General features: G+C 43.1%; 1 protein-coding gene across 1 annotated transcript in view; it reads left to right on the forward strand.

Moving 5' to 3' along the window:
- Nucleotides 1-20,042, forward strand: part of LOC108549902 (serine-rich adhesin for platelets) — a 157,877-nt gene that overhangs the window by 27,906 nt on the left and 109,929 nt on the right. The window contains exons 2-9 of the mRNA XM_017903472.1: nucleotides 750-972; nucleotides 1,730-2,173; nucleotides 3,220-4,495; nucleotides 4,929-6,262; nucleotides 6,716-7,572; nucleotides 8,170-8,392; nucleotides 8,821-8,920; nucleotides 8,998-9,034. Coding sequence (XP_017758961.1) covers nucleotides 750-972; nucleotides 1,730-2,173; nucleotides 3,220-4,495; nucleotides 4,929-6,262; nucleotides 6,716-7,572; nucleotides 8,170-8,392; nucleotides 8,821-8,920; nucleotides 8,998-9,034 — 4,494 coding nt within the window. The remainder of the gene's footprint in view (nucleotides 1-749; nucleotides 973-1,729; nucleotides 2,174-3,219; nucleotides 4,496-4,928; nucleotides 6,263-6,715; nucleotides 7,573-8,169; nucleotides 8,393-8,820; nucleotides 8,921-8,997; nucleotides 9,035-20,042) is intronic.

The following is a 20,042-nucleotide window of genomic DNA, read 5'->3' on the forward strand; positions in this document are numbered from 1 at the left end:
GTTCTTTCTCCTTGCATGGTCCATCTTCATCTAGTTTCAGAAAGCATTTACCTATGTAGGTATATTCTTCTAACATAGACAAGTGGTTTTTATGTCACTCCTTGGAGTTAAATTTTATGTCCATTTTATGTGCATCTGTTGTTAAATTGCTTCAGTGTAAGTTTTTCAAGTCTCTAATAGAGTAAGGAATAATTTCGCGTACCTATACTTGACAAACCATCCATTTACAATTCACTCATAGTATCTATATTTATCTACTTCGAAATCCACGATATGCCCTATGAAATACGAGTCTTATAATTTAAAAACTTTTACCGTCATGCCAAAAACCTTCTTTCTCAAAATCACCTTCCACCATCACGTCCCAAAGAATGACTCGCATCACGCAGGCTACTCCATTGTCATTCACCGTGCTACTTACCGGTCTCGCAATCGATGCCACAGTTCGGCAATAAAACGCAGCGTGACACTCGATTCTATCGCGGCGAGGAGCGGCGACGCATAAATCTGTCGTGAAAAAAGAAGTCGAGCCGCGTGCCGGCCAATCTCGATCGGTAATTTCACTTCGTTCGCTGCACGAAGTTCGCCACAGCCCGATTGTTCCGCGGCCCGTGCCACGGCCGATCGAGCGGCCGACGTTTCCGGCACTCGGCCCGCTTTTCGATCACCCTCGATCGATCGTCGTCCCGCGTAACGGTGCAGCGGATAAATCGACAGGGAACTGATCAGGAATGTTTCACGGTTTGCAGGGTGACAGCGGCGCCTACCGACCCAGGACCAACGTTGGCTTCGCCGCGGGTACTTTTGGAAGATCTTCCACGGGAAGCGGCCTTCCGAGTTGCAGGAACAGCTACACGTCGTCCATTGGTTCCGGTTCCAGCCGTGTGCCTGGTAAAGAGAGGGTTTCTGGATTCGGAAATGCCTTCCTCAAGAAGGACAAGTCCGACGAGAAACCTACTTTCAAATATTCCAGTAAGTTGATTTGTAGTTCGTTATGCTCATTGGTCTTCGTTTTGCAGTTTCAGGTTCTTTGGATATTGTTGGCTATTGAGGACGTGACGAATGTAGCTTCCATTATTTAGTTCATTAACGCTAAATCTTCTGTGATCGGTTTAATGAATGATTGTAGCTGCATGAAGAAATGGGAAATTAAGAATGTGAAAGGAATAGGAATAAAAAGAGACGTTGAGAAATTCAGCGCACGTATATTCTAAGAACAGTCGGGAAGTCAGGTTTAAATGAAGAATTAAAAATCGGTTATTTAAGCCGTGGTAGATTTAATGCTAATTGTACACTTAGGTTTCATATAACACGGTAGTTCCAAAACACGCTTTCGACATTAACACGCCAAAAAAATTCCGATAATCCTTCTATAACACGATATTCTTATAACACTTAATGCGGCTTACCGAACAACCTACATGTAGCATAAGTGTGTCCACTGCACTCTTTTTCTTCTTGTATTAGTTCCAAGTTTCGCTTAACGCGGTTCTGATATAACGATAAATTTAATCCTGCAAGTGGTTATTAATATATATCCATATCAGTATAAATTCGACTAGAATATATTTTATATTTATTATCAGGAAAGGATTATTATATCAATGGACGTAAAATACTAAATTTGTCTGTAATAACAGTAGGATAGATTTATACAAGATTCACTGGTTCAATTTCGCTAAAAGGGAAAAGGTGACAAATAAAATATCACTGTGTATTGCTTTTCCAGGTAACAAGGACGTCGAAAAAAGTAGACTGCATCCGAGTAGGTCGTCGACGGAGGACGTAGGGGCGAAAAGTCCATTATCGAGCAGCAGATCCTCCCTGTTCGAGAAGTACTCGTTTCCAGCTACTAAAACTTCGGAGAGGCCCGCCTCCGTTTTGGACAGATATAACCGTGCCACTTCCCGCGAGAAGAGCAGAGAGGCCGACGGAGTATCGCGATACGGATCGAACACGTATCCTGGATCGAGCTTGCCTCGAACTTATGGAAACGAAAGTAGAATCGAGAAGAAAGAGAGGGCCGATCATCCACCGGTCTCGTACCGTGGATTACGGCCGAACTCGGGGAGAAGTTCCCGCGAACCTAGCCCGGAAGTCAACGTCGGAAAATCGAACTCCTTCAGAATGTACTCGAGAGCCCCCTCCTATGGTCGATCCAGTGCCACTTCTAGTGAGTGAATTTTTTTTTTTATATTTTGTTGAAAATGGGATTTTACTATCCATGTTGGAAATGGTGGAAGAATGGATTTAGGTTAAAACGAAGGTGCTGTGAAGAAATATAAATTGTGTCTTTGCAATGGATCCTTGTCTTTGAAATGATATAGAAATTTATTTTTTTAAACATGTATATTGGAATATTTGCAGGTATATTAATAATACTTTACAAAATTCGGTAATAGTTTTCTTTAGGTATGAGGTTTAGATTGGGGAGTGAGATTGGATAGTATACTTATATATTTTTGCTTACTACTAAAGTCAGTGTTTTACCACCTTGTCTCTGAATAGTTCAAATGATAATAAATTCTTCTCGCTAGTAAAGAAGTAAGAGGTTATTCAAATACACTGTAGTTTAGTCAGGTAATATTTCTTTAAATGAATTCTAAACTTATACATTTATAATATTGCGCGAGGTACGATGCTGGACAGCGAATAGCAGTTCCTTTATGCTGTAGAGGATCGTAAAACAGTATAAGAAGCTTTTCACATGATGTTTATAGCTATAAATTTTCGTACTCATAAGCATTGTGTCTCACGGGAAATGGAATTGTAACTCGTTTTGAATTAATTTACGGTTCAAGATGATAACGAGAAAGAAACTCTACTATTTTATCTAATAATTCTGTTTTTATCTTTTGTCTGAACGTAAATGTTGTGAGCAAGGTAGATAATGTTCAAAAATAATTATTAGAATAATATAATTATCATTAATGTCAGACGATATATCATAAAACAGTAAAAGTCTATTCAGTAATTATTTTCTTTTGAATGTGAGAATAAGTAAAAAATGAAGATATCTAGAAGATATTGCCTTTGTTACTTATTTCAACATTAAGAAATATCTGTTCTTTAATATTTTAAGGTGTTAAATTTGTGACGACAGATATTTTTTCAAACCCTATCATCGTTTACATTCTTTCACTTCTAAAAATTCCTGAATTCATTTATTTTATAGCAATTGAAAGGTAAACGATTCTCAACGGTATAAAATATCCGTAGGTGCCTCCGAATCGAGCTCGGCGCCAATCTCCTCGAGATTCGGCTCGACAGCTGGTAGCAGGTTCCTTTCATCAAGAAGCAGCAGCGACCGAGTCCCGGCAGCTATAAGCTACTCCGGATCGGACAGGTTCCGAACTTCAGGCAGTAAGCCTATGCCGGCAAATTTGAAGGACGAAGACTCTTCTAAATCCAACAGAGGAAAGGCCACGACGCCAGAGACATACGTAAAGCCAGAAGAATTGAAAGTCGACAACAGGCTTCAAGAGAATGAGACCATTACGATAGTCACGAGGGGCACGTCGCCCAGTCCGCCAGCTTCTTCGTCCTTCGTAAGAAGCAGAAGAGCCGACATAGGCATCGCGAGTCAGAGGGAAGTGACTCGAGTTCGAAAGAAAACGGAGACCAAGGACCAGGAGGTTCAGAGCGAGAGGCTGGAGGATGGCTCGAGATTTTCACGATTTGGTGGCGGTGGACGAATCTCGGGGGCACCGTGGACCACGTATCTGGACAAATTCTCGTCTAATTCGAGTGGAAGTGGCGTGTACGCGAGAGGCTTTAACGGAGGCAGCACAGCAAACTCCAGGGTAAACAGCTTCGCGTTCTCGAGGCCGAATGACGCTTCCAGGAACGATTCTAGTTCAAAAGTATCACCCAGTTCTAGTCAGGAAATTCACGGGAGTAGGAACCAAAACGAGCCGGGTACCAAAGTGTTCGGTGGTTTGGGTTTTGCGGTTACGAAAACGGATTCGAAAGCGACTGCAACTAATGAGCAAGGGAGTTCAAATAGGGATCAGACGGAGGTTAAAGTGCATAATGGCGAAACCCGTTCTTGCAATGTTGGGAAGACTGAAGGGAAAAGCAGTCGTTTAGCGAGTCCTTCGATCTTAAAGAGGGTCGAGTCACCGCAGCAGCCTAGTATTGTCTCCAAGTCGTCAGACTCTCGAGAAAGCGTTTCCAAGAGCGAAGAACAGCAGAGCAGCAGGGAAAGTTCGATGTCGAAGAGCGAGAGTAGCAGTCAGAAGAGACCGTCGATACCAAGATTGGGTCGTATCGCGACGAAGAACGAAGGCAAGGTTGCGAAGTCATCATCGAGTTCATCAACCAAATCTGATGGACTGCGGGAGAGGAGAAGTTCGACGCCTAAGTCTGATACTAGTTCGCTATCGAAACTCGACGAATCCTCTAGGATAGTTGAAGGACATTGCCAGGAACAGAGTAAAGAAGTTTCCACTCTTAAAAGCGATACCATTTCATCTGCGAAAGAGTCTTTCCAAAGGTAGTTGCTCAATTTGATAGGTGTGCATAAAGTTGTAAAATAATTTCAAATTTGTTTCTAATTTCTTATATTCGTGAGACAAAAGATTAACAAAAATGTAAAATAATCTTTTTCTAATATTTTGTATTCTCGATGTCAATGACATTTTACATGTATTATATCCACAATTTAAAATTAATTGATCGCTCAAGGTAATTCCTCGATTGCGTATAAATAATCTCTTTCTCAATATCGCGCCACACGATTGACGTAAATGACAGAAACGAACCCAAACGTCACGATACATCAGAGTAGCCAAATGACACCAGGGAATTATCGATCAACCTTGAGAGACCAACTAATTTCACGAGATCCATATTCCGCTTCTTGGATTCCTCTTCACCATCGCTACCAGTCACATTCTCACATGCTTCTTATTTCTCCAATAAAACAGTAATTCGTCGCAAAGCCGATCCACAACACCCCAGTCCCGAAGCGGTTCTGTGAAAAATCTGCCTCGCCAAATGACGCGGACCGACTCGTCAGACGGTTCCGCTGTAAATGTGCCAATTGGCAGATCGAAATCGTCGTCAGCCAGTTCGATGACGAGTCAGGGTGTAAAAATAAAGGCGACGCTGCCGCCGTCGTCAGGGAAGTCGTCCACGTCGTGCTCGAGCGTGTCCTCAGTGAATCTGAGACAGGGCGGTTCGCCGGATGCTCGTGGCAAACCACCTGTGCCGAAGAGCGACGTCACACAGGGATCTGCGTCCAAGAGCATTGTACCCGTCAAGTACGTGAACAAAGACTTCCGCAAGTCGACGTTGAACATGGAGAACGGCGATCCATCGCAGTCCAAGTACAGCAGGATGAAGAAGAGTCAACGCAGCATGTCCGTCAGCTCTCAAGATTCGCAGTCCGAACCGAACTCCGAACCGAATATCCATTGCCCGGCTGTTCCGTCGGAAACGAGCTCGAGTTCCGTGAAATCGAGTAGATCCAGACTGAGAATACCGTCCAGTTCGTCGTCGTCGAAGAGCATCAGTAGGAAAAATGAGACGAGCAGTTCATTGAGACCCGAGAAATCGAGGAGCAGCTCAAAGTCGCCATCCGGGAAAAGGAGCAAGCAAGATGGGACTTCGAGTTCCAGCGGAAATAGCGAGTCGAATTCTTCGAATTCGTCGAGCAGCGAGGAAGAGGATGATAATAAGCAGACAAGACCAGGGTCGAGACGTCGTAAGAGGAGGACGTCGAAGTCTCCTTTCTGCGAGAAGAAAGGGAAGATAAGCGCCGGATCGTCGAGAACGAGCGTGCTGGCGTCGTCAGCCGACGAAATGTCTCTGACGACGGACAAACCACCCAGACCACCGTCTAGCCCAAGATCAAGGAGCGATCGTTCGGGGAAAACGGAGGAGGCTAAATCGTTCCTGATGAGGGCTCTTGCGCCGGTGACGAATCTTTTCAAGAATAAGCATCAAGATTCCAGCGAGTCCGGTAAATCAGGTGGTTGGCTGGATTCCAACGAAGAGAGCACTGACGCGAAGAAGTCGGAACAGCACGGCACGGCGCCTTTATCGAAGAGTCTCTCGAAGAGCTTTAGCTTCACGAACTCGGAGAAGAACGACGACAGAAGACAGTCCAGCGTGAGGATCAGACGAAATTTTTCCGGGGAACAGCCTTGGTGGATGGATCCGAACTCCGAAAACGTCCCCGAAGGTGTCGAAACGGCAAGCGTATGCAACGACGATTTCAGTCAAGAAACGACCGTCAGCAGTACTTTACCTGACGATGGTAAGTCAACGCTTGCAATCATTGTATTTCATTTTCCGGTAAATGGGATTTTTATTTTGATTCGCACGAGGGAGATGTTTGCGAACTTTGCAAAGGAATTGGGTGGTAACTGTTTTTATCTGACGCCTGTTTATTTTTCCGAAATTCATGAGAAAACGGTTTTCAAAATAAAATAAATTTTGCCACAATTTATAACGATTCGGAGGAAAGGTGAATGAAAAGCTTTAGGAAAATAAACGTTACTTTTTTCTCGTCGTAATTTTGAAGATGGTATGTACCTAATAAATTAACGGTAATTCGTATGGCATTAAACGACTTAATTACATATCTACCTGGAATCGCCTCTTTAAACGTACAGTTCGTTTGTACATCGTTACATTCAGCTTTGAAAGCAGAACGTAAATTAGCTTGATTCGTTTAGATAAACCGTTTCCCCTAATTGTATGTTCCCAGGAAAATTTAAATACAAAGTGTGGAGACAAGAATCAGAGGAACGAGCCTGGTGGTTAGACTCGAACGACAGCGGTGCCTCGGAGGATGCGAGGAAGCAGTCGACGACGATTTCGAGACAAGAATCAGGGGAGAAGACCTGGTGGTTAGATTCCAATGATAGTGCTCCGTCGGAGGAAACGAAGAAACAATCTTCCTCAGCAGGTTCGAGAGATAGGGGTCGCTGGTTGGACGGAAACGACAGTATCCTTTCGGAGGAAGGGAAAAAACCGTCACGTTCGACCGTGTGGAGTCAAGAATCGGGAGAAAGGGCATGGTGGTTTGATGCAAACGATAATACTCCGTCGGAGGAATCGAAGAAACAATCGTCTATAGCGTCCCCTATTTCGAAACGAGACTCGAGTCGTTGCAGTACCCGGTCCAGCGAGAGAAGAAATCGACTGAGGCACCAGCAGTCCGGGGAACAAGCATGGTGGATGAGCGACAATCCTGAAAATGTACCTGAAGGAGTCGAAGTCATTCCTGTCGCTGCAACTCCTACGCAGAATATTAATAACTATAAGGACGAGGTGGACGACAGTCAGACATACAGTAGAAATTTAAACAAAGTTAGACACGTCGAGTCCGGTGAGAAACCATGGTGGATGGACAGCTCGTCAAACGTTCCTGAGGGCGTCGTTAAGATTCCCTTGGAAACATCGAACAGTACCTCCGACTCGTCCGAATCGTTCGAGAGAATCGATATTGGCGTTAACCCTGAACCTGAGATATACGCGAAGAGAAGCCTCTCTAGATTCCCTATCGAGTTTCCGCCACCTCCGCCTGACGAGCCGCTTGGGGATCGCGCCAGTCCCGAAGGGGTAAAGTGATCATATATCGTGCATTATTCATTTAACGGACCCTAACTGACAAGACTGTATCTACTCCAACCCGATAATACGCGACGTCGTAAATCTTTAACCTCGCGTGCTTGACATCGGTGAGAGAATAACGTTGTTCCTATGATTAAGCCTTTAACTTAATTAATGTCTTGATTAAGAAATCGAGTGGCTGTCGTGAGAGACTCTGAAACGAAGAATGTGTGAGCTTCGTTATCATGCGGTACTACTATTAGCTTCATCTATGCATAATAGATTAAGACCCTTTATTCGTAGGAGTTTTTGTGTGAATAATTTTCGTATTTTTTTCCTTCTCATAGAATAGATTTAGTTGTATTTTATTATCAGCCATTCAAATAGGGAACTTATTTCATTGTTTAGTGTAGGTCAATTAAATTTAACAGGACTACATCATAAATAATTTTCTCACATCATAAATAATAATTGCTCACACTGCAAGAATAACTTCTAGACTAATACTAACAGCCACTTTGGCTACAACAGAATTAATTTGTCATCCAAAATTACCGAGAAACGTCATAGATTATTTTGTTACAAGAAAGTCTGTGCATGTTGCAGGTGGAGAATCCTCCGGATCCACCAGACAATTATGGAGGACGCGACTCGCCTTACGACAACGTACAGCCATCACCACGAAGATCATCTCCAAGGAAACGACCCTCTACGTTACCGCTATTCATCGGCCAGCACACCAACATCGACGACCTACTGGGCGACACGACCACCTTGTGTCCAAGCCCTATCTTGTCTAGGATCCGTAAACGCGAGCGTATAGGCGAGGGTGAGTTCAGAACGAACGTAACGTGATTTAGAATCGATCGGAGGCACACACACGAGCGCGCGTTGTTCGAATTACCAATTGTATATCGAATGCGACCAGTATCGGATTTAGAGTAGTTTGAGACTAGGATTATTAACGAGAGGACGGTGTCCCTTTGAAGACAATCAATAGCACCGTTCCTTCTGGGAATAGTGGCACGCTCGACGGATGGGTGCTGAATCGTGGGTAGGCATATACGCGTAGTCACGTATACGACTGAAGGGGAGCTGATAGGATTAGCGAGTAGTTCGTCGGAACAGATTTTGGCGATTGTAACTCCCCTGGTGAAAGGAAATTTAGGTTAGCGGGAAACGATCTAAAACATATGGTAGACGAATTTAGAAGAAACTGGGAATAAATTAATTAATCTGTCCATGTTCCGAATATAGATTCCGCTGAAGAGAGTTCGGAATGCGAAGAGATCGACGCCACCCAAGTGATCATCCACGATAGCACCCCGCAGACGCCGGTGATACAACGACGACATCGGTACGTTTCATGTCGATAATCGAACGTGAATTCCGAAACTCGTGGATGCTTGATTGTAATTAAGCAATTTTCTTCAGGGACAACGAGAGACCTCAACCCGACGGCTACATTCCGGTGAGTCTTTGCAACGACGTTTTCTCTTCAATTTTTTCTTACTTTTCGCGTCAAATTAGAGGTGACGCTGTGCTATCAAACGAATGGTATTCTTTCATTTACCCTTCTATTTAAAGCGTTCCTCTATTATTCCTTTGGAAATTTGAGTAACGCGCAGAACAGTCTGCACGGTTTGAAGTTTCATCACTTTGCTGTTATGCGCAAGAGAACGGAAGGGAACTCGAAACAAGCGACAGAACTTCAGTTTCTATCGTTTTTTCTTCAGCTTCCAAGTGAGACGCGGTTCTTCGCGCTCGCTATTCGCGTGCAATTCTTTTCATGATCAGTAGCCGAAAGAGAGTAGTGTGTAGGTGGCCGTGGATAGGAGGACGAGTACTCGAAAAAAAAGCCAGACGAACAAAGACGAGAAGAGGGTAGACGACATCCAGGAGGAGTGGTAGTGCGCGCGACATTATTGTTTCTCATGAGGGATGTGCGAAAAGAGACCCTCCTTTACTCCAGACTCCCTTTCCTCCTTTTTTTCCTTCCGTTTTGCACGTAAAGTGCTAACAACAAAGGGGTCTTCTGGAGTCACTTCCCCTTTGCTCGCAACTTTCTTCGTCCTCCTCGAAACAGACCGAATTCTCAATTACGTCTCGGCGATTCTATAAAAGTTTTTCCACCGGTATAAACGTCATTGGAACTAATTTAAATTAAGGAAAAATATATACTTATCTCGACTGTTTAGCAAAATTAGAAAATTTCATACATATGTTCACCGAGGGCTGTGGAAAAGTATACGTCTCGGATAACATTCAGCGACTCCAAAACAAAGTTCTTCGTGAAATCTCAAACCATGATCTATCAGAAAGGAGGATCTGCAGGAGAACCTGAAGGTGGAATGGATCCAAGAAACTGCAAAGATATACAAGACATCAGACAGAAATAGGTTTCGAAATCATCCAATACATTGGTCGGTACATCATCTACAAACCGTATAACAAAGTAACACCCATCACATTCGTTAAACGACCAATATGGTCTGTGTCAAGTATCATTCTTACTAATATAAAGAACATGAAAATAGAAAGGAAATATATTTACGAACAATGTATGTTTATTCCAGCCACGTACAAAAGTCATCAGCTGAGGCGAAATTCAAAAAGTATTGATTAAAAAAAGGGGATTAACTTACCACGAAAACGACAACGAGGAATCCTTTGTCTTCTCGGTTCCCAGTCGTCGAGTCACTCATATTTTCCCGGAGCACTATAGAATTTTATCGCAACGGTGGCACCCTCCCGCACGAGCTACCTCCCATCACGTTTCTATGGGTCCAGCAGCCCCTTTTGTGAGCTTGTCACCCTCGTGGGGTCTCGTAGTAGCGGGACAACAATGAGCACAGCCGCACTTACGGTTACGCTCTACGTGCTGCGCCAGCTGATTATTTTTTCACCGCACAATTACCATCCCTGCCGTTTCATTTGGCTCCTCGCTCCCCACGCTACGCTTCGTCTCTCTTCCTCTCTTTACCTCTGAGAACTTCCATCCTTGAAAACAACGAACCGCCGAATGGCCTCGTGTTCCCTGGCTATCTTTGCGGAAAATCGAAAAAAAGAGAGAAGGGAAGAAAGACGGGGGTAGCCTGAACGGACTCCATAGAAAACAGGTCACTCTGACCGGCTGGATAAAGTTTGTTTGACGACAATATTGCCTGTTTTTGGCCGAAAAGGAAGCAACGAGTTCGTTCGCGACGTGGACGTGTGTTCGTGGGTTTGTTCAGGACGTCGTTATTGGAAATAGCCACGCAGTCTGTTTTCTAATTCTTTTCCCGACCGCGGCGGCTGCTTGACGTTTCCTTGCAAAATTTAGCTGCCTTGTGGTTAGTTCGCTTTTTTGCTCTGAACACAATTTGGTCGACTCTGGGAAGTAGTTTTACGGAGAAAAAGTGCACACTAGTTTTTGCTAAGTGGCGTCTCCCGTGCTATACCGAGGTAATTTATTTTCCTAAATCGCGGAAACGTGTGAGTTTTTTCTTATAGTTTTATTAACAGTAGTTTTGTTAACATTCTTTCTTGTCATTCTGTTGATACGTGATATCTTCGTGTTCAAATTTGCATACAATATTTCATATTTACATATTTTTGTTTATTTATAAGGAAATCGTTCGGGTGCGAATCATAATCTGCAATGGAAAATATCTATTAACCAATGTTTTCTTTTGCTTCTGTTTACATACAGCATTAATACTTTCTCAAGTGTCGATTAGATATATGAAGCAATAGTGACGTAACTTTGTAATTATCTCCAAATGTGCTGGCGAGAACTATTAGGTCAAAACATTTAATGCGAACCAGGCATTATTACTTGGATACGTGCATTTAAATTTAACTTCGCATCAGTGGAATAATGAATCATTGGTAAGTCCACTTAAAAGTAGAATGTATTAGATCTTTGTTTACATTGCCTCATGAATATATACATAACGAATTGATTCTTCACAACATATAAACCAACAATAACTATTTGTTAATGTTTCTTCAAACATCCGATAGAGTTGCTCCATCGAAGACAAAGAAATACATCATTAACTAGGAAAACAGATGTGACCTTGAAATATTTTCCAGGTATACTTTCACCTTTTAGAATACGTTTTTCGCTATCAATGTTGGTGCAGTGCCGTAGAAAATTGGTTGTTTCGTATTAATCGTTATTTGAATAATTCATAACCTACAATTAGTTTAAATCGGATTATGTTATAGCATAAGATTGTTATTACTATATAACTTTAGCATAGAATCAGGGTAAGTGCAATTCTAATAATAAAAATAACAAATATCCTCTAACACGACATCGTTCCAGGGTGCTCTTTTTATACGAGACGGAATAGAGAGGGGGTTGACCGCATGGCGGCGCCACTGTCGCCTTAGTGGCGACAGGTGTCCGCGGCGTTCAGTGTCGCGGCGGCCGCTCGCGAGGTAAGGCACGTTGTCGATTCAGATTCTGTTCTTTTCTCTCTTTTTCCCTTCTTCAGTTTTATAGTTCCGCGTTGTTTTCGTCCACGTACTGTCGATTAATGTGTGTATTCTAACGAGTGTTGTACGCGATCGCGGACAAAGGTGACGCGCGTTTCCGTGCGCGGGAAGCGCGCGTGTCGTTCGCGCTCACTCGAGCTGAGTTTTTGTCGCGCAGACTCCGGTTCGACAGTTCGTTTACTGTATATACTATCGCTCTTCGACTCTCGACTCCAGACGCCGCAAAAATCGAACATCAAGACTGGTCGATTCCATCGAGCGATATCGTTCGATAACTGAACGATCGGTGTGACAGGTAACGTGAAACTTGATCTACCAATTGGTTGTACGTTTGGAAGTGACATTGGAGGAACTGTCAGTTTAATACATGTATTATACGATGATATTGTAAATAAAATTCTTTCGTACGTCTCAAGGACGCTCCAACGATAATTTTCTAGAACGTCGAATGTTTTCGATCATTCGAGTAGGCAGGCTACCCGTTGCTGTCGAAGCGTGTTATTTATTTTGGAGGTTAGGTTAGTTATACGGCCTGTCTCGACAGGTTCGACTCTCGAAACTATTTCGCTTTTATATGTAATGGATTCGGTTGTCAGATAACCTCTAGTGATTCGTCGATACCCGAAGTGAATAAATATTTTTATACGATTCGTAAAGATTTGCATACGAGTGAATTTCAACATCGCGTTATGTGAATACCGGTGTTATAAATCTATTATCGACCACGTTTTTACCGTCACTCGTAACATTGTCGATTCGAGTTCGTATTATTTAATCTCGCGAATGTTCCATGGAAACGGCGTAAAGTGGCTCGTGCGTTCCGAGAATCTCCTCGAAGAAGAGTTTATATTTCTAACGAAAAGTCGATTCGCATATAAAATGTTCGGAGAAAGCAACGACGTTGGTGAAATTCCTTTGATAGCGACATACCGACAGGCATACCGAAAAGTTGGCACCGGTCGTGAAACGGTCGAATTGTCGCCAGGTCTGCGCGAAAACATAGGTCCACGGTGGATTTGTTGATTCAGACGAGTTTGGAAATCCTCTTAGGCACGATCTTACGTTACGATCGCATCTTGATCGTGAATCTTTCGTCGACTACAGGCACGATTACATTCGTGGCATGGCGCAGACTCGTTTTCCCTTCTATCTTCCTCCCCCTCGTTTCCCTTCTTCCTTCTCGCCATTTTCTCTCTTTCTCTTTCCCACGGTATTTCTCTCTTTATTCTCCATCTTTCTCCCTTTTCCTCTCTTGCGAGCAGCATCGAGCCGGTTCGCAGAAGAGCTAGCCCATGCAACGGGTAAGAACAATGCGAATAAGAGAGGATGACAAGACTGGTTGGCATGCGTGGATAATTGACACTTTGTAAATTCATTTCATTCGAACATCGATTTTCTCGCCATTTCCTCTCGAATAGGATATCGTTGCCCATGGTAAGACGTGACCCACGGATAGTTGAGAACCGGTATTGTTCGTTCCATTTTTGTGGCGTGATCGAATATGCCGCGCTTCGAATCCGCCATTGTGATTCGCCGGACACCATGTAGAAATTTCGTGACATGCGCAGTGCATAGATGTTCGACATTTTTGCGCATTTCGCGCGGGAGACAGATTCGTCGCGACGTATTTAATGAATGTTTGTTTGCACGTATTTTTGTTAAATTCGATAATCAACTCTGTTCTCATTCATCGCGAGGGAAGTAGTGTTTAGCAACGTTGATAATATAGCGTGTGGAATAATCTGTTTCGCGTTGTTCGTAAAGCAAGATCAAAGGACGCAGTTTGTCAGAGCGTACATAACCTTGAAGGTAAATGAAAATTACTTCTTCGGGTCTTTCCACTTTCGGCCAACAAGCCAATGGACGAGTGAAAGGAAAATCTAAAGGTCGTCGACCGATTGAAAACGACGTGGTTTCTTATTCATCTGGTTATTCGGAGTCAAAGGTTGTTACAGTTCCGACATCGTCGCTTTCAGGCGTACAACCTATAAACATCGACGCGATGTATTTCGTCGTATGACGTGTCGCATTCGTGAATATTCGTATCTACGTGGAAGGTGAATAAAATGAAAGTAAATATTCATATATTTATTTCTCTCGTTAATATATGTACATCAATGTGGAAAACATTCACGTTATCATTAACAACGCAATTTCCAGATACACGTTTCGAACCGATCGATCGATGGAAGAGCAGGAAAAGCTGCGAAGAGAGAATTTCCCCCGTCAGGAGTATCTATCGCCGCTCTGACGAAAATAAATCGGCAGCTTTCCACGGTCGCTCGCGGTGCGTCTCTCTCTCTCTCTTTCTCTCTCTCTTGTTCTCATAAAACAAACTGAGGAACGGACGAGAAGCGGTCGGAGTAGAGAAAGAGAATATCGGTTCACCACGATCAAGGTATTCACGTGAGCCTCTGTTTCGTCGTCGAGCCGGTAGACGCGAATGGAACGTGAGGAGGAAGAAAGAGACACGGGGAAAAAGGAACAGCGGGCCGGCGCGAACGGTGGAGACAGCGTGAGAGAGAGAGAAGGAAGGAGAGCAAGGTTCGTTTTCTCGGTTGGTTGTAGCCTGCGACTCGAATGAAAATAAATCGGCGGTACGACGAACTGGTTCGTGCGTTCGCGTAAAGCGGTCGTGCGGTCCGGTAAAACAGAGACAGAAAGAGAGAGAAAGAGGCAGAGAGCGCGAGCGAGAAGGAAGGAAGGACTCTCGCGACGCGAAACAAGCCTGTGTGTTGCCTTCTTTGGATCGTGGAAAAAAAGGCCCTATCGGACAACAATCGGCCGTTACGGTCGAGATACAGAGAGCCCGCGAGATGTCTCTGACGTGCCGAGTGCAGTATCTGAATGACGTCGATCCGTTTGCCTATGCGAGCTCCTATCCAGAGCCACCTAGGCCGCCTGTGCACACCTTCAGCGCGACCTTGCCACTAATTAACCAGCTCGCAGCGGTGCATCGACTTCTACGGGCGCCTCACAGGGTGAGTTCATCTTTCTCGCTCCGGAACGACAGCGTTCCTCTTAATTCATCGTTTATCGAGGGATCGAGAGCGAGGGCGAATTAATGCTCCATCAGCAGCCCACGGCGCCGCCATGCGGGATCTACCGCGAAAGTATAATTCATAGAACTTTTTCCTCCCCGCTAACGATGTGCCTGATTGCTTAAAAACCAGCACTTTTCGCTTGATTTTTTCTTCTCTTTGTTTCTCCCTTTTTACCCCCGTTTGGTTTAATGATTCCAAGTCTCTTACACGATCAGGCTTACGCTGGATGTTAGGCTTAGCGAGCGGGAAGCCAACAACGCGCGTAGGTTGGTTAGAGCGAATGATGGAAGATCCGGATTCGAGTATAACCGCTGTAGAGATCTATCAAACGCGTTGTCGAGATTTTCATGATTCCGTGCGATGCTGTTGATGGTTATTACGTTTAATGTATTATATCTGCGCTCATTTATTTAAACGACATTATTACCCGGTATGTGTTTGATATTTTTGAAAAACTGCTACATGGCACGGTAATTATTAGGTACCTCCGATTTATGAAACGGTTCTTAGGTGGATTCTTCGTTGACCTTCGCTCCGAAAAATCATTCACGTGCTGCAATAAAATCGTTTCCCTTCGAACATTAACGCTGTAATAAATATCGAACTTTTTCGAAGATTTCACGATGGAAACACCACTCGAATCACGTCTCAGATATCGGTTAGGGAGTTAAAGATTCTTAGTACGTGCAGCTGTTAGATCATAATGGTAGAAAATTACCGTTAACCCATACCTTTGACGATGTCCCTTCGAAGCGATTAACACATGATAGAAAGAAATTGTTCAGCGAGTTCGTCGTCCATCGTTTATGGTCGCCTCGATAAGCGACGAAGATGAATAGCGACGAGAAGAATGCCACGATAGGTGTTTAAACAAATGTTTTACGATAGCGGAAAAATATGGCACGGTTGCTGTTATGGTAATGCGAGGAGATCTATCTGTAACGGAACCTCTTTGGGGTTTGAAGGGACGGGAATTATTCTCATCGTGAGACAGGATTCTCGTTTAATGCTGCCACTTACAGCATCAAGGATTCTCGAGACCGCAGAAATTTCCCGCCAGGGACGGGTTTCCCTTTTACCCAACCCGCCCTCGACGCCCTCTTCATCTTCGTAATACGCGCACGCGGAAATATATTTATATCCCCGGATAAAATCGTCGTGAACAGGGATGAATTTTCTTCCCTCGATATTAATATTTATGAATGCGAGTTCGCTTTAATGTATGCGCGAAAATTTCAAATACGAGTGGTCACGCCGCGCCAACATCGTGGCGGGATATTCAAATGAATTTTTTTCGCCGCTCATGTTCGCGGCAAGGTTTCCACGATTCCGCGTTGGGTGATGTTATACCGGTTCTATTGTCACCTGTGTCGTAATAACACGAAATTACGTTTTTCCGTCGTTGAATTATGATAGTTCGTGTTTCATGACGATGAGACGATTTGCGGTTATTGCAATCGATTTATGATTCCGCGAATGGGACTCCCTTTTTACCCTGGAAACTCGTTACTCTTCAATTTTAATAGTCTAGCACTTTATGGAGTATCGTCGAGGCGCTGGATTACAGTCGGTTTATTGGCAAATATTTCGTTAGCATTGCTCCTGGCGTAAGAACACTACGTTTAGGATCTTTATGTTTCAATCAGTTTGCCCAGCAATGTGTAATTTCAATGAATGTTTTGAATATACGAACGTCGGAATTTACTCGCAGTTTATAGACCGTAATTCCATTTCATCGCCGTTAAAAATTACCATGCAAGTACGATCGTGGGTAATTCAACCCAAGATGGAAATTTTCATTTCGATCAATTAACCCTTCGCGGACAAATGTCACGATGCACGCGACGTAATTCATTTATTTATCGGATAGAAAGCCACGTGTATTATAATGAAAAATAATTTCATGCTGTTCATCACCGTCATTCCTATCGTTTTTAAAAAATTTCTTATTTCCGATGGTTTACCATATATTTTATAAATACCTATAGTTGTATTCCTCTTCGTTTTATTATTTCCAATGGTCACTTTAAATAATATATATTTCGTGCAGTATGTAATTATTCATAGTTTATTAACTCCAGATAATTTCTCGTTCGTAGTTGTCTCTTCAAATACTTCTTTATCCAGTGCAAGGGCTCAATTGTTTACATTACCATTGATCTATAATTTCTTCTTCGTTGAAAAATAAATTTCTAGACTCCAGGCACAATTTAACCCATAATGTTTCATTAATACTCCAAAAATTGAAATTATTTATTTCGTAAGAAATCAGAATTGCATATGCATTGTAGGTCAGTTCAGAGCAACGTTACATTTTTTGCACTTCCATGACCTGGCCATTTCGTTGAACATCATACTCCGTTAGACGGAGTAAAAATAAATTTCTACATTCCAAGCAAATTCGTTCCATTCGCCGTACATTTCCATGCTCCATAATTACTCCAAAAATCGGAATTACTTATTTCTTATAAAATACAGATCACACTTGTCTTCCTCAGATATCACTTGCCCGTAAATTCAAGAACACGTCAAATTTTTTACACTGCCATGACGATTTTAGTTCATCCAGTCCAAATATAACCTATTCGTCACACGCCTCAGTGTTGCGCAATTAAAATAATCAAGAAATCGGATTATTTCGTATTTCACGTAAATCCAGGCCAAAGTGACAATTTTCGCATCACGATGACGAGTTGGATCGGTGAAACGTGTCACTCCGTTAGACGGAATATCGGAAGCCGGTGGTAAAATCATAGGAAAATTACGGTGGTAGTATGTTGAACCCTGGCCGGCCAGAGGACCGATTAGATTAATTCCGAATCGGCGTATACCATTAAGCGAACCACCCATCCTGAAACTTTCCTCGGAACCACGTCGTCTGGTATCACGATGTAGCTCTCCTCGGATTCGAGACGACCGCTGATATTACGTGGAGTCATTAGAACGAGGGAGGATCGGCACGATAAATTATATCGACGTGGCTGCGGTTGGACGGAAACCGTGGCCGGATGCGAGCCGAACGATCGGGCGTGCAGCGTTTGCCGAACTTCACCTTGGGTCGAGTAATTCTTCAAAATTTATTATTAGATGTTCGTCGATATCGAGGCAGCGGTTGCACGCTTCTCAAAGTCGTCTGGCCGGCTAACTATTATAAATCGACGTTATTAAGCACCTAGCCAATGGAGAAATATATGCCTGGCGTATTACGACAGTAGGAAAAGGGAGACAGAGGGGTGCGGCGGGGGAGGTCATAAATTTCGCGCGCGTAACTATATTCATTAATGGCCAGGGGATCCTATGGGATATCTCCTCCGGTTGTCGTTCCCTCTCGGTCGCAAGAACTCGATTGCGTATGGCTGCGTGGCGACCCGGCACGTTTACGTGTTTCATTCATTGCATCGCATGAGCGTGCTTTGCGTAAACTCGAACGGCCGCATACAAGCTCGCGGCCGCGATCTCGCGGATAGCTGCGGCTTCGTGCATTCCCGACCGGCTTATCTTTCGCCGATTGTTACCGTTCGCCTATTGCGTACCCTCGGTTAATTAATATCCACGCAGCCACGTTGAATCTACAACGAACCGTCCCGCGTGAGCGTCCATTTCCCGTGTTAACTTTTCCATCGGTTCACTGCTGCACTTTTATGCGGACCGAGTTTGGATTCCGAGTGCAGTTTCAGGCACGTTCCATGGGGCTTAGGTCGCTTTTAATTCGTCCAATTCGTTCGATTTAGTATGCCACGCGCGATTATTATACGGGATATATGTATAGTATAATATAATTTACAGAGTTGGAGTGTGAGGTTGTAAAAATGGAGTAGATATGTGTTTGAGAATTGTTGGGAGAGTTGTACGTAATCTCGTGAAGTTATGGTTACGATGCATGGTGGAGGGGTGTGTGGAAAGTGATTGTCATGGTAATTAAGCGAATTGCTTTTTAATTTTTAATTTGCGATTTTTCGAAGTTAGGGGGGAAGGATTTGATATCTCCATTTTAGATAAATTTTATTCCAAAGTTATCATTGAGAACCAAACTCACGTATAATACTACTCCATTAGGTGAAATCTTTTAAAGTTTAAAATTCGTTATTGACACTATGACTTTTTAGTAAAATTCATTATAAAATTTTATTTCCGAAGCATTCGTTATTTTGTATAATTTGTCGTTATTCTGGATACAACAATGTCGCTGATGTGTTAATATTTTTATTATCAAGCAGTGAATAGAGGAAAGGGTAAAATAAATTCTGAAGATGTGTACGTTGTAGTAGAAATATTAATTATTGTTTCCGCGAAAGGAACGCGAGTAGGAAGTAGCGTAGAATTTATTATGCGGAAAATGTAAATTAATAATCAAGAGAGGAACAGGAATAACAATGGGGCCGGGGTATTGTAGTCAGCGTGCCCTTCGGGTTATTGCCATAAAACCTAAAAGAAGAGACAGTACTTAGCTCGAAAGAATAAAAGGAGAATGCGAAAGCTTAAAACTGAGAAGCAGCAGATTTATGAAAAGTGCGGAAGAACAATGGGCCAGGCTTCGCTTTTGAAAAAGGAGTTAGGTTGTAAAATAGGTGTGACAGCAAGGGAGAAACAAAATGAGGGAAACTAGATGGGGGAATCGAAAGTTGCGATAGGAAATAAGCCAATTTGATTCTAAAAATTTGCACGTTTGCATCTTTTTAAAAATTATGCTCGGCCAGAAAATAAAAATTGAAGGATGACTAAATTTTAGCTGAGAAATTGTCGATCTTTGAGTGACCATAACTTCCTTAAAAAAAATCGCACAACAGTCCACTTAGGCTGATTTTAAACAGCGAAACTCCAATTTTCACACCCCTTTACCGAACTTTTTAAATATATTCTTCTCCTAAAACGTGGAGTAAAAGACTAAACGTTATTTTTGCTAAAAAGTTGTTCAGATTCAAATAATTCCACGACCCTTGGAAAATTTTT

Source organism: Eufriesea mexicana, unplaced genomic scaffold, assembly GCF_001483705.2.
Source record: "Eufriesea mexicana isolate 0111107269 unplaced genomic scaffold, ASM148370v2 scaffold2351, whole genome shotgun sequence".
Lineage (NCBI taxonomy): Eukaryota > Metazoa > Arthropoda > Insecta > Hymenoptera > Apidae > Eufriesea > Eufriesea mexicana.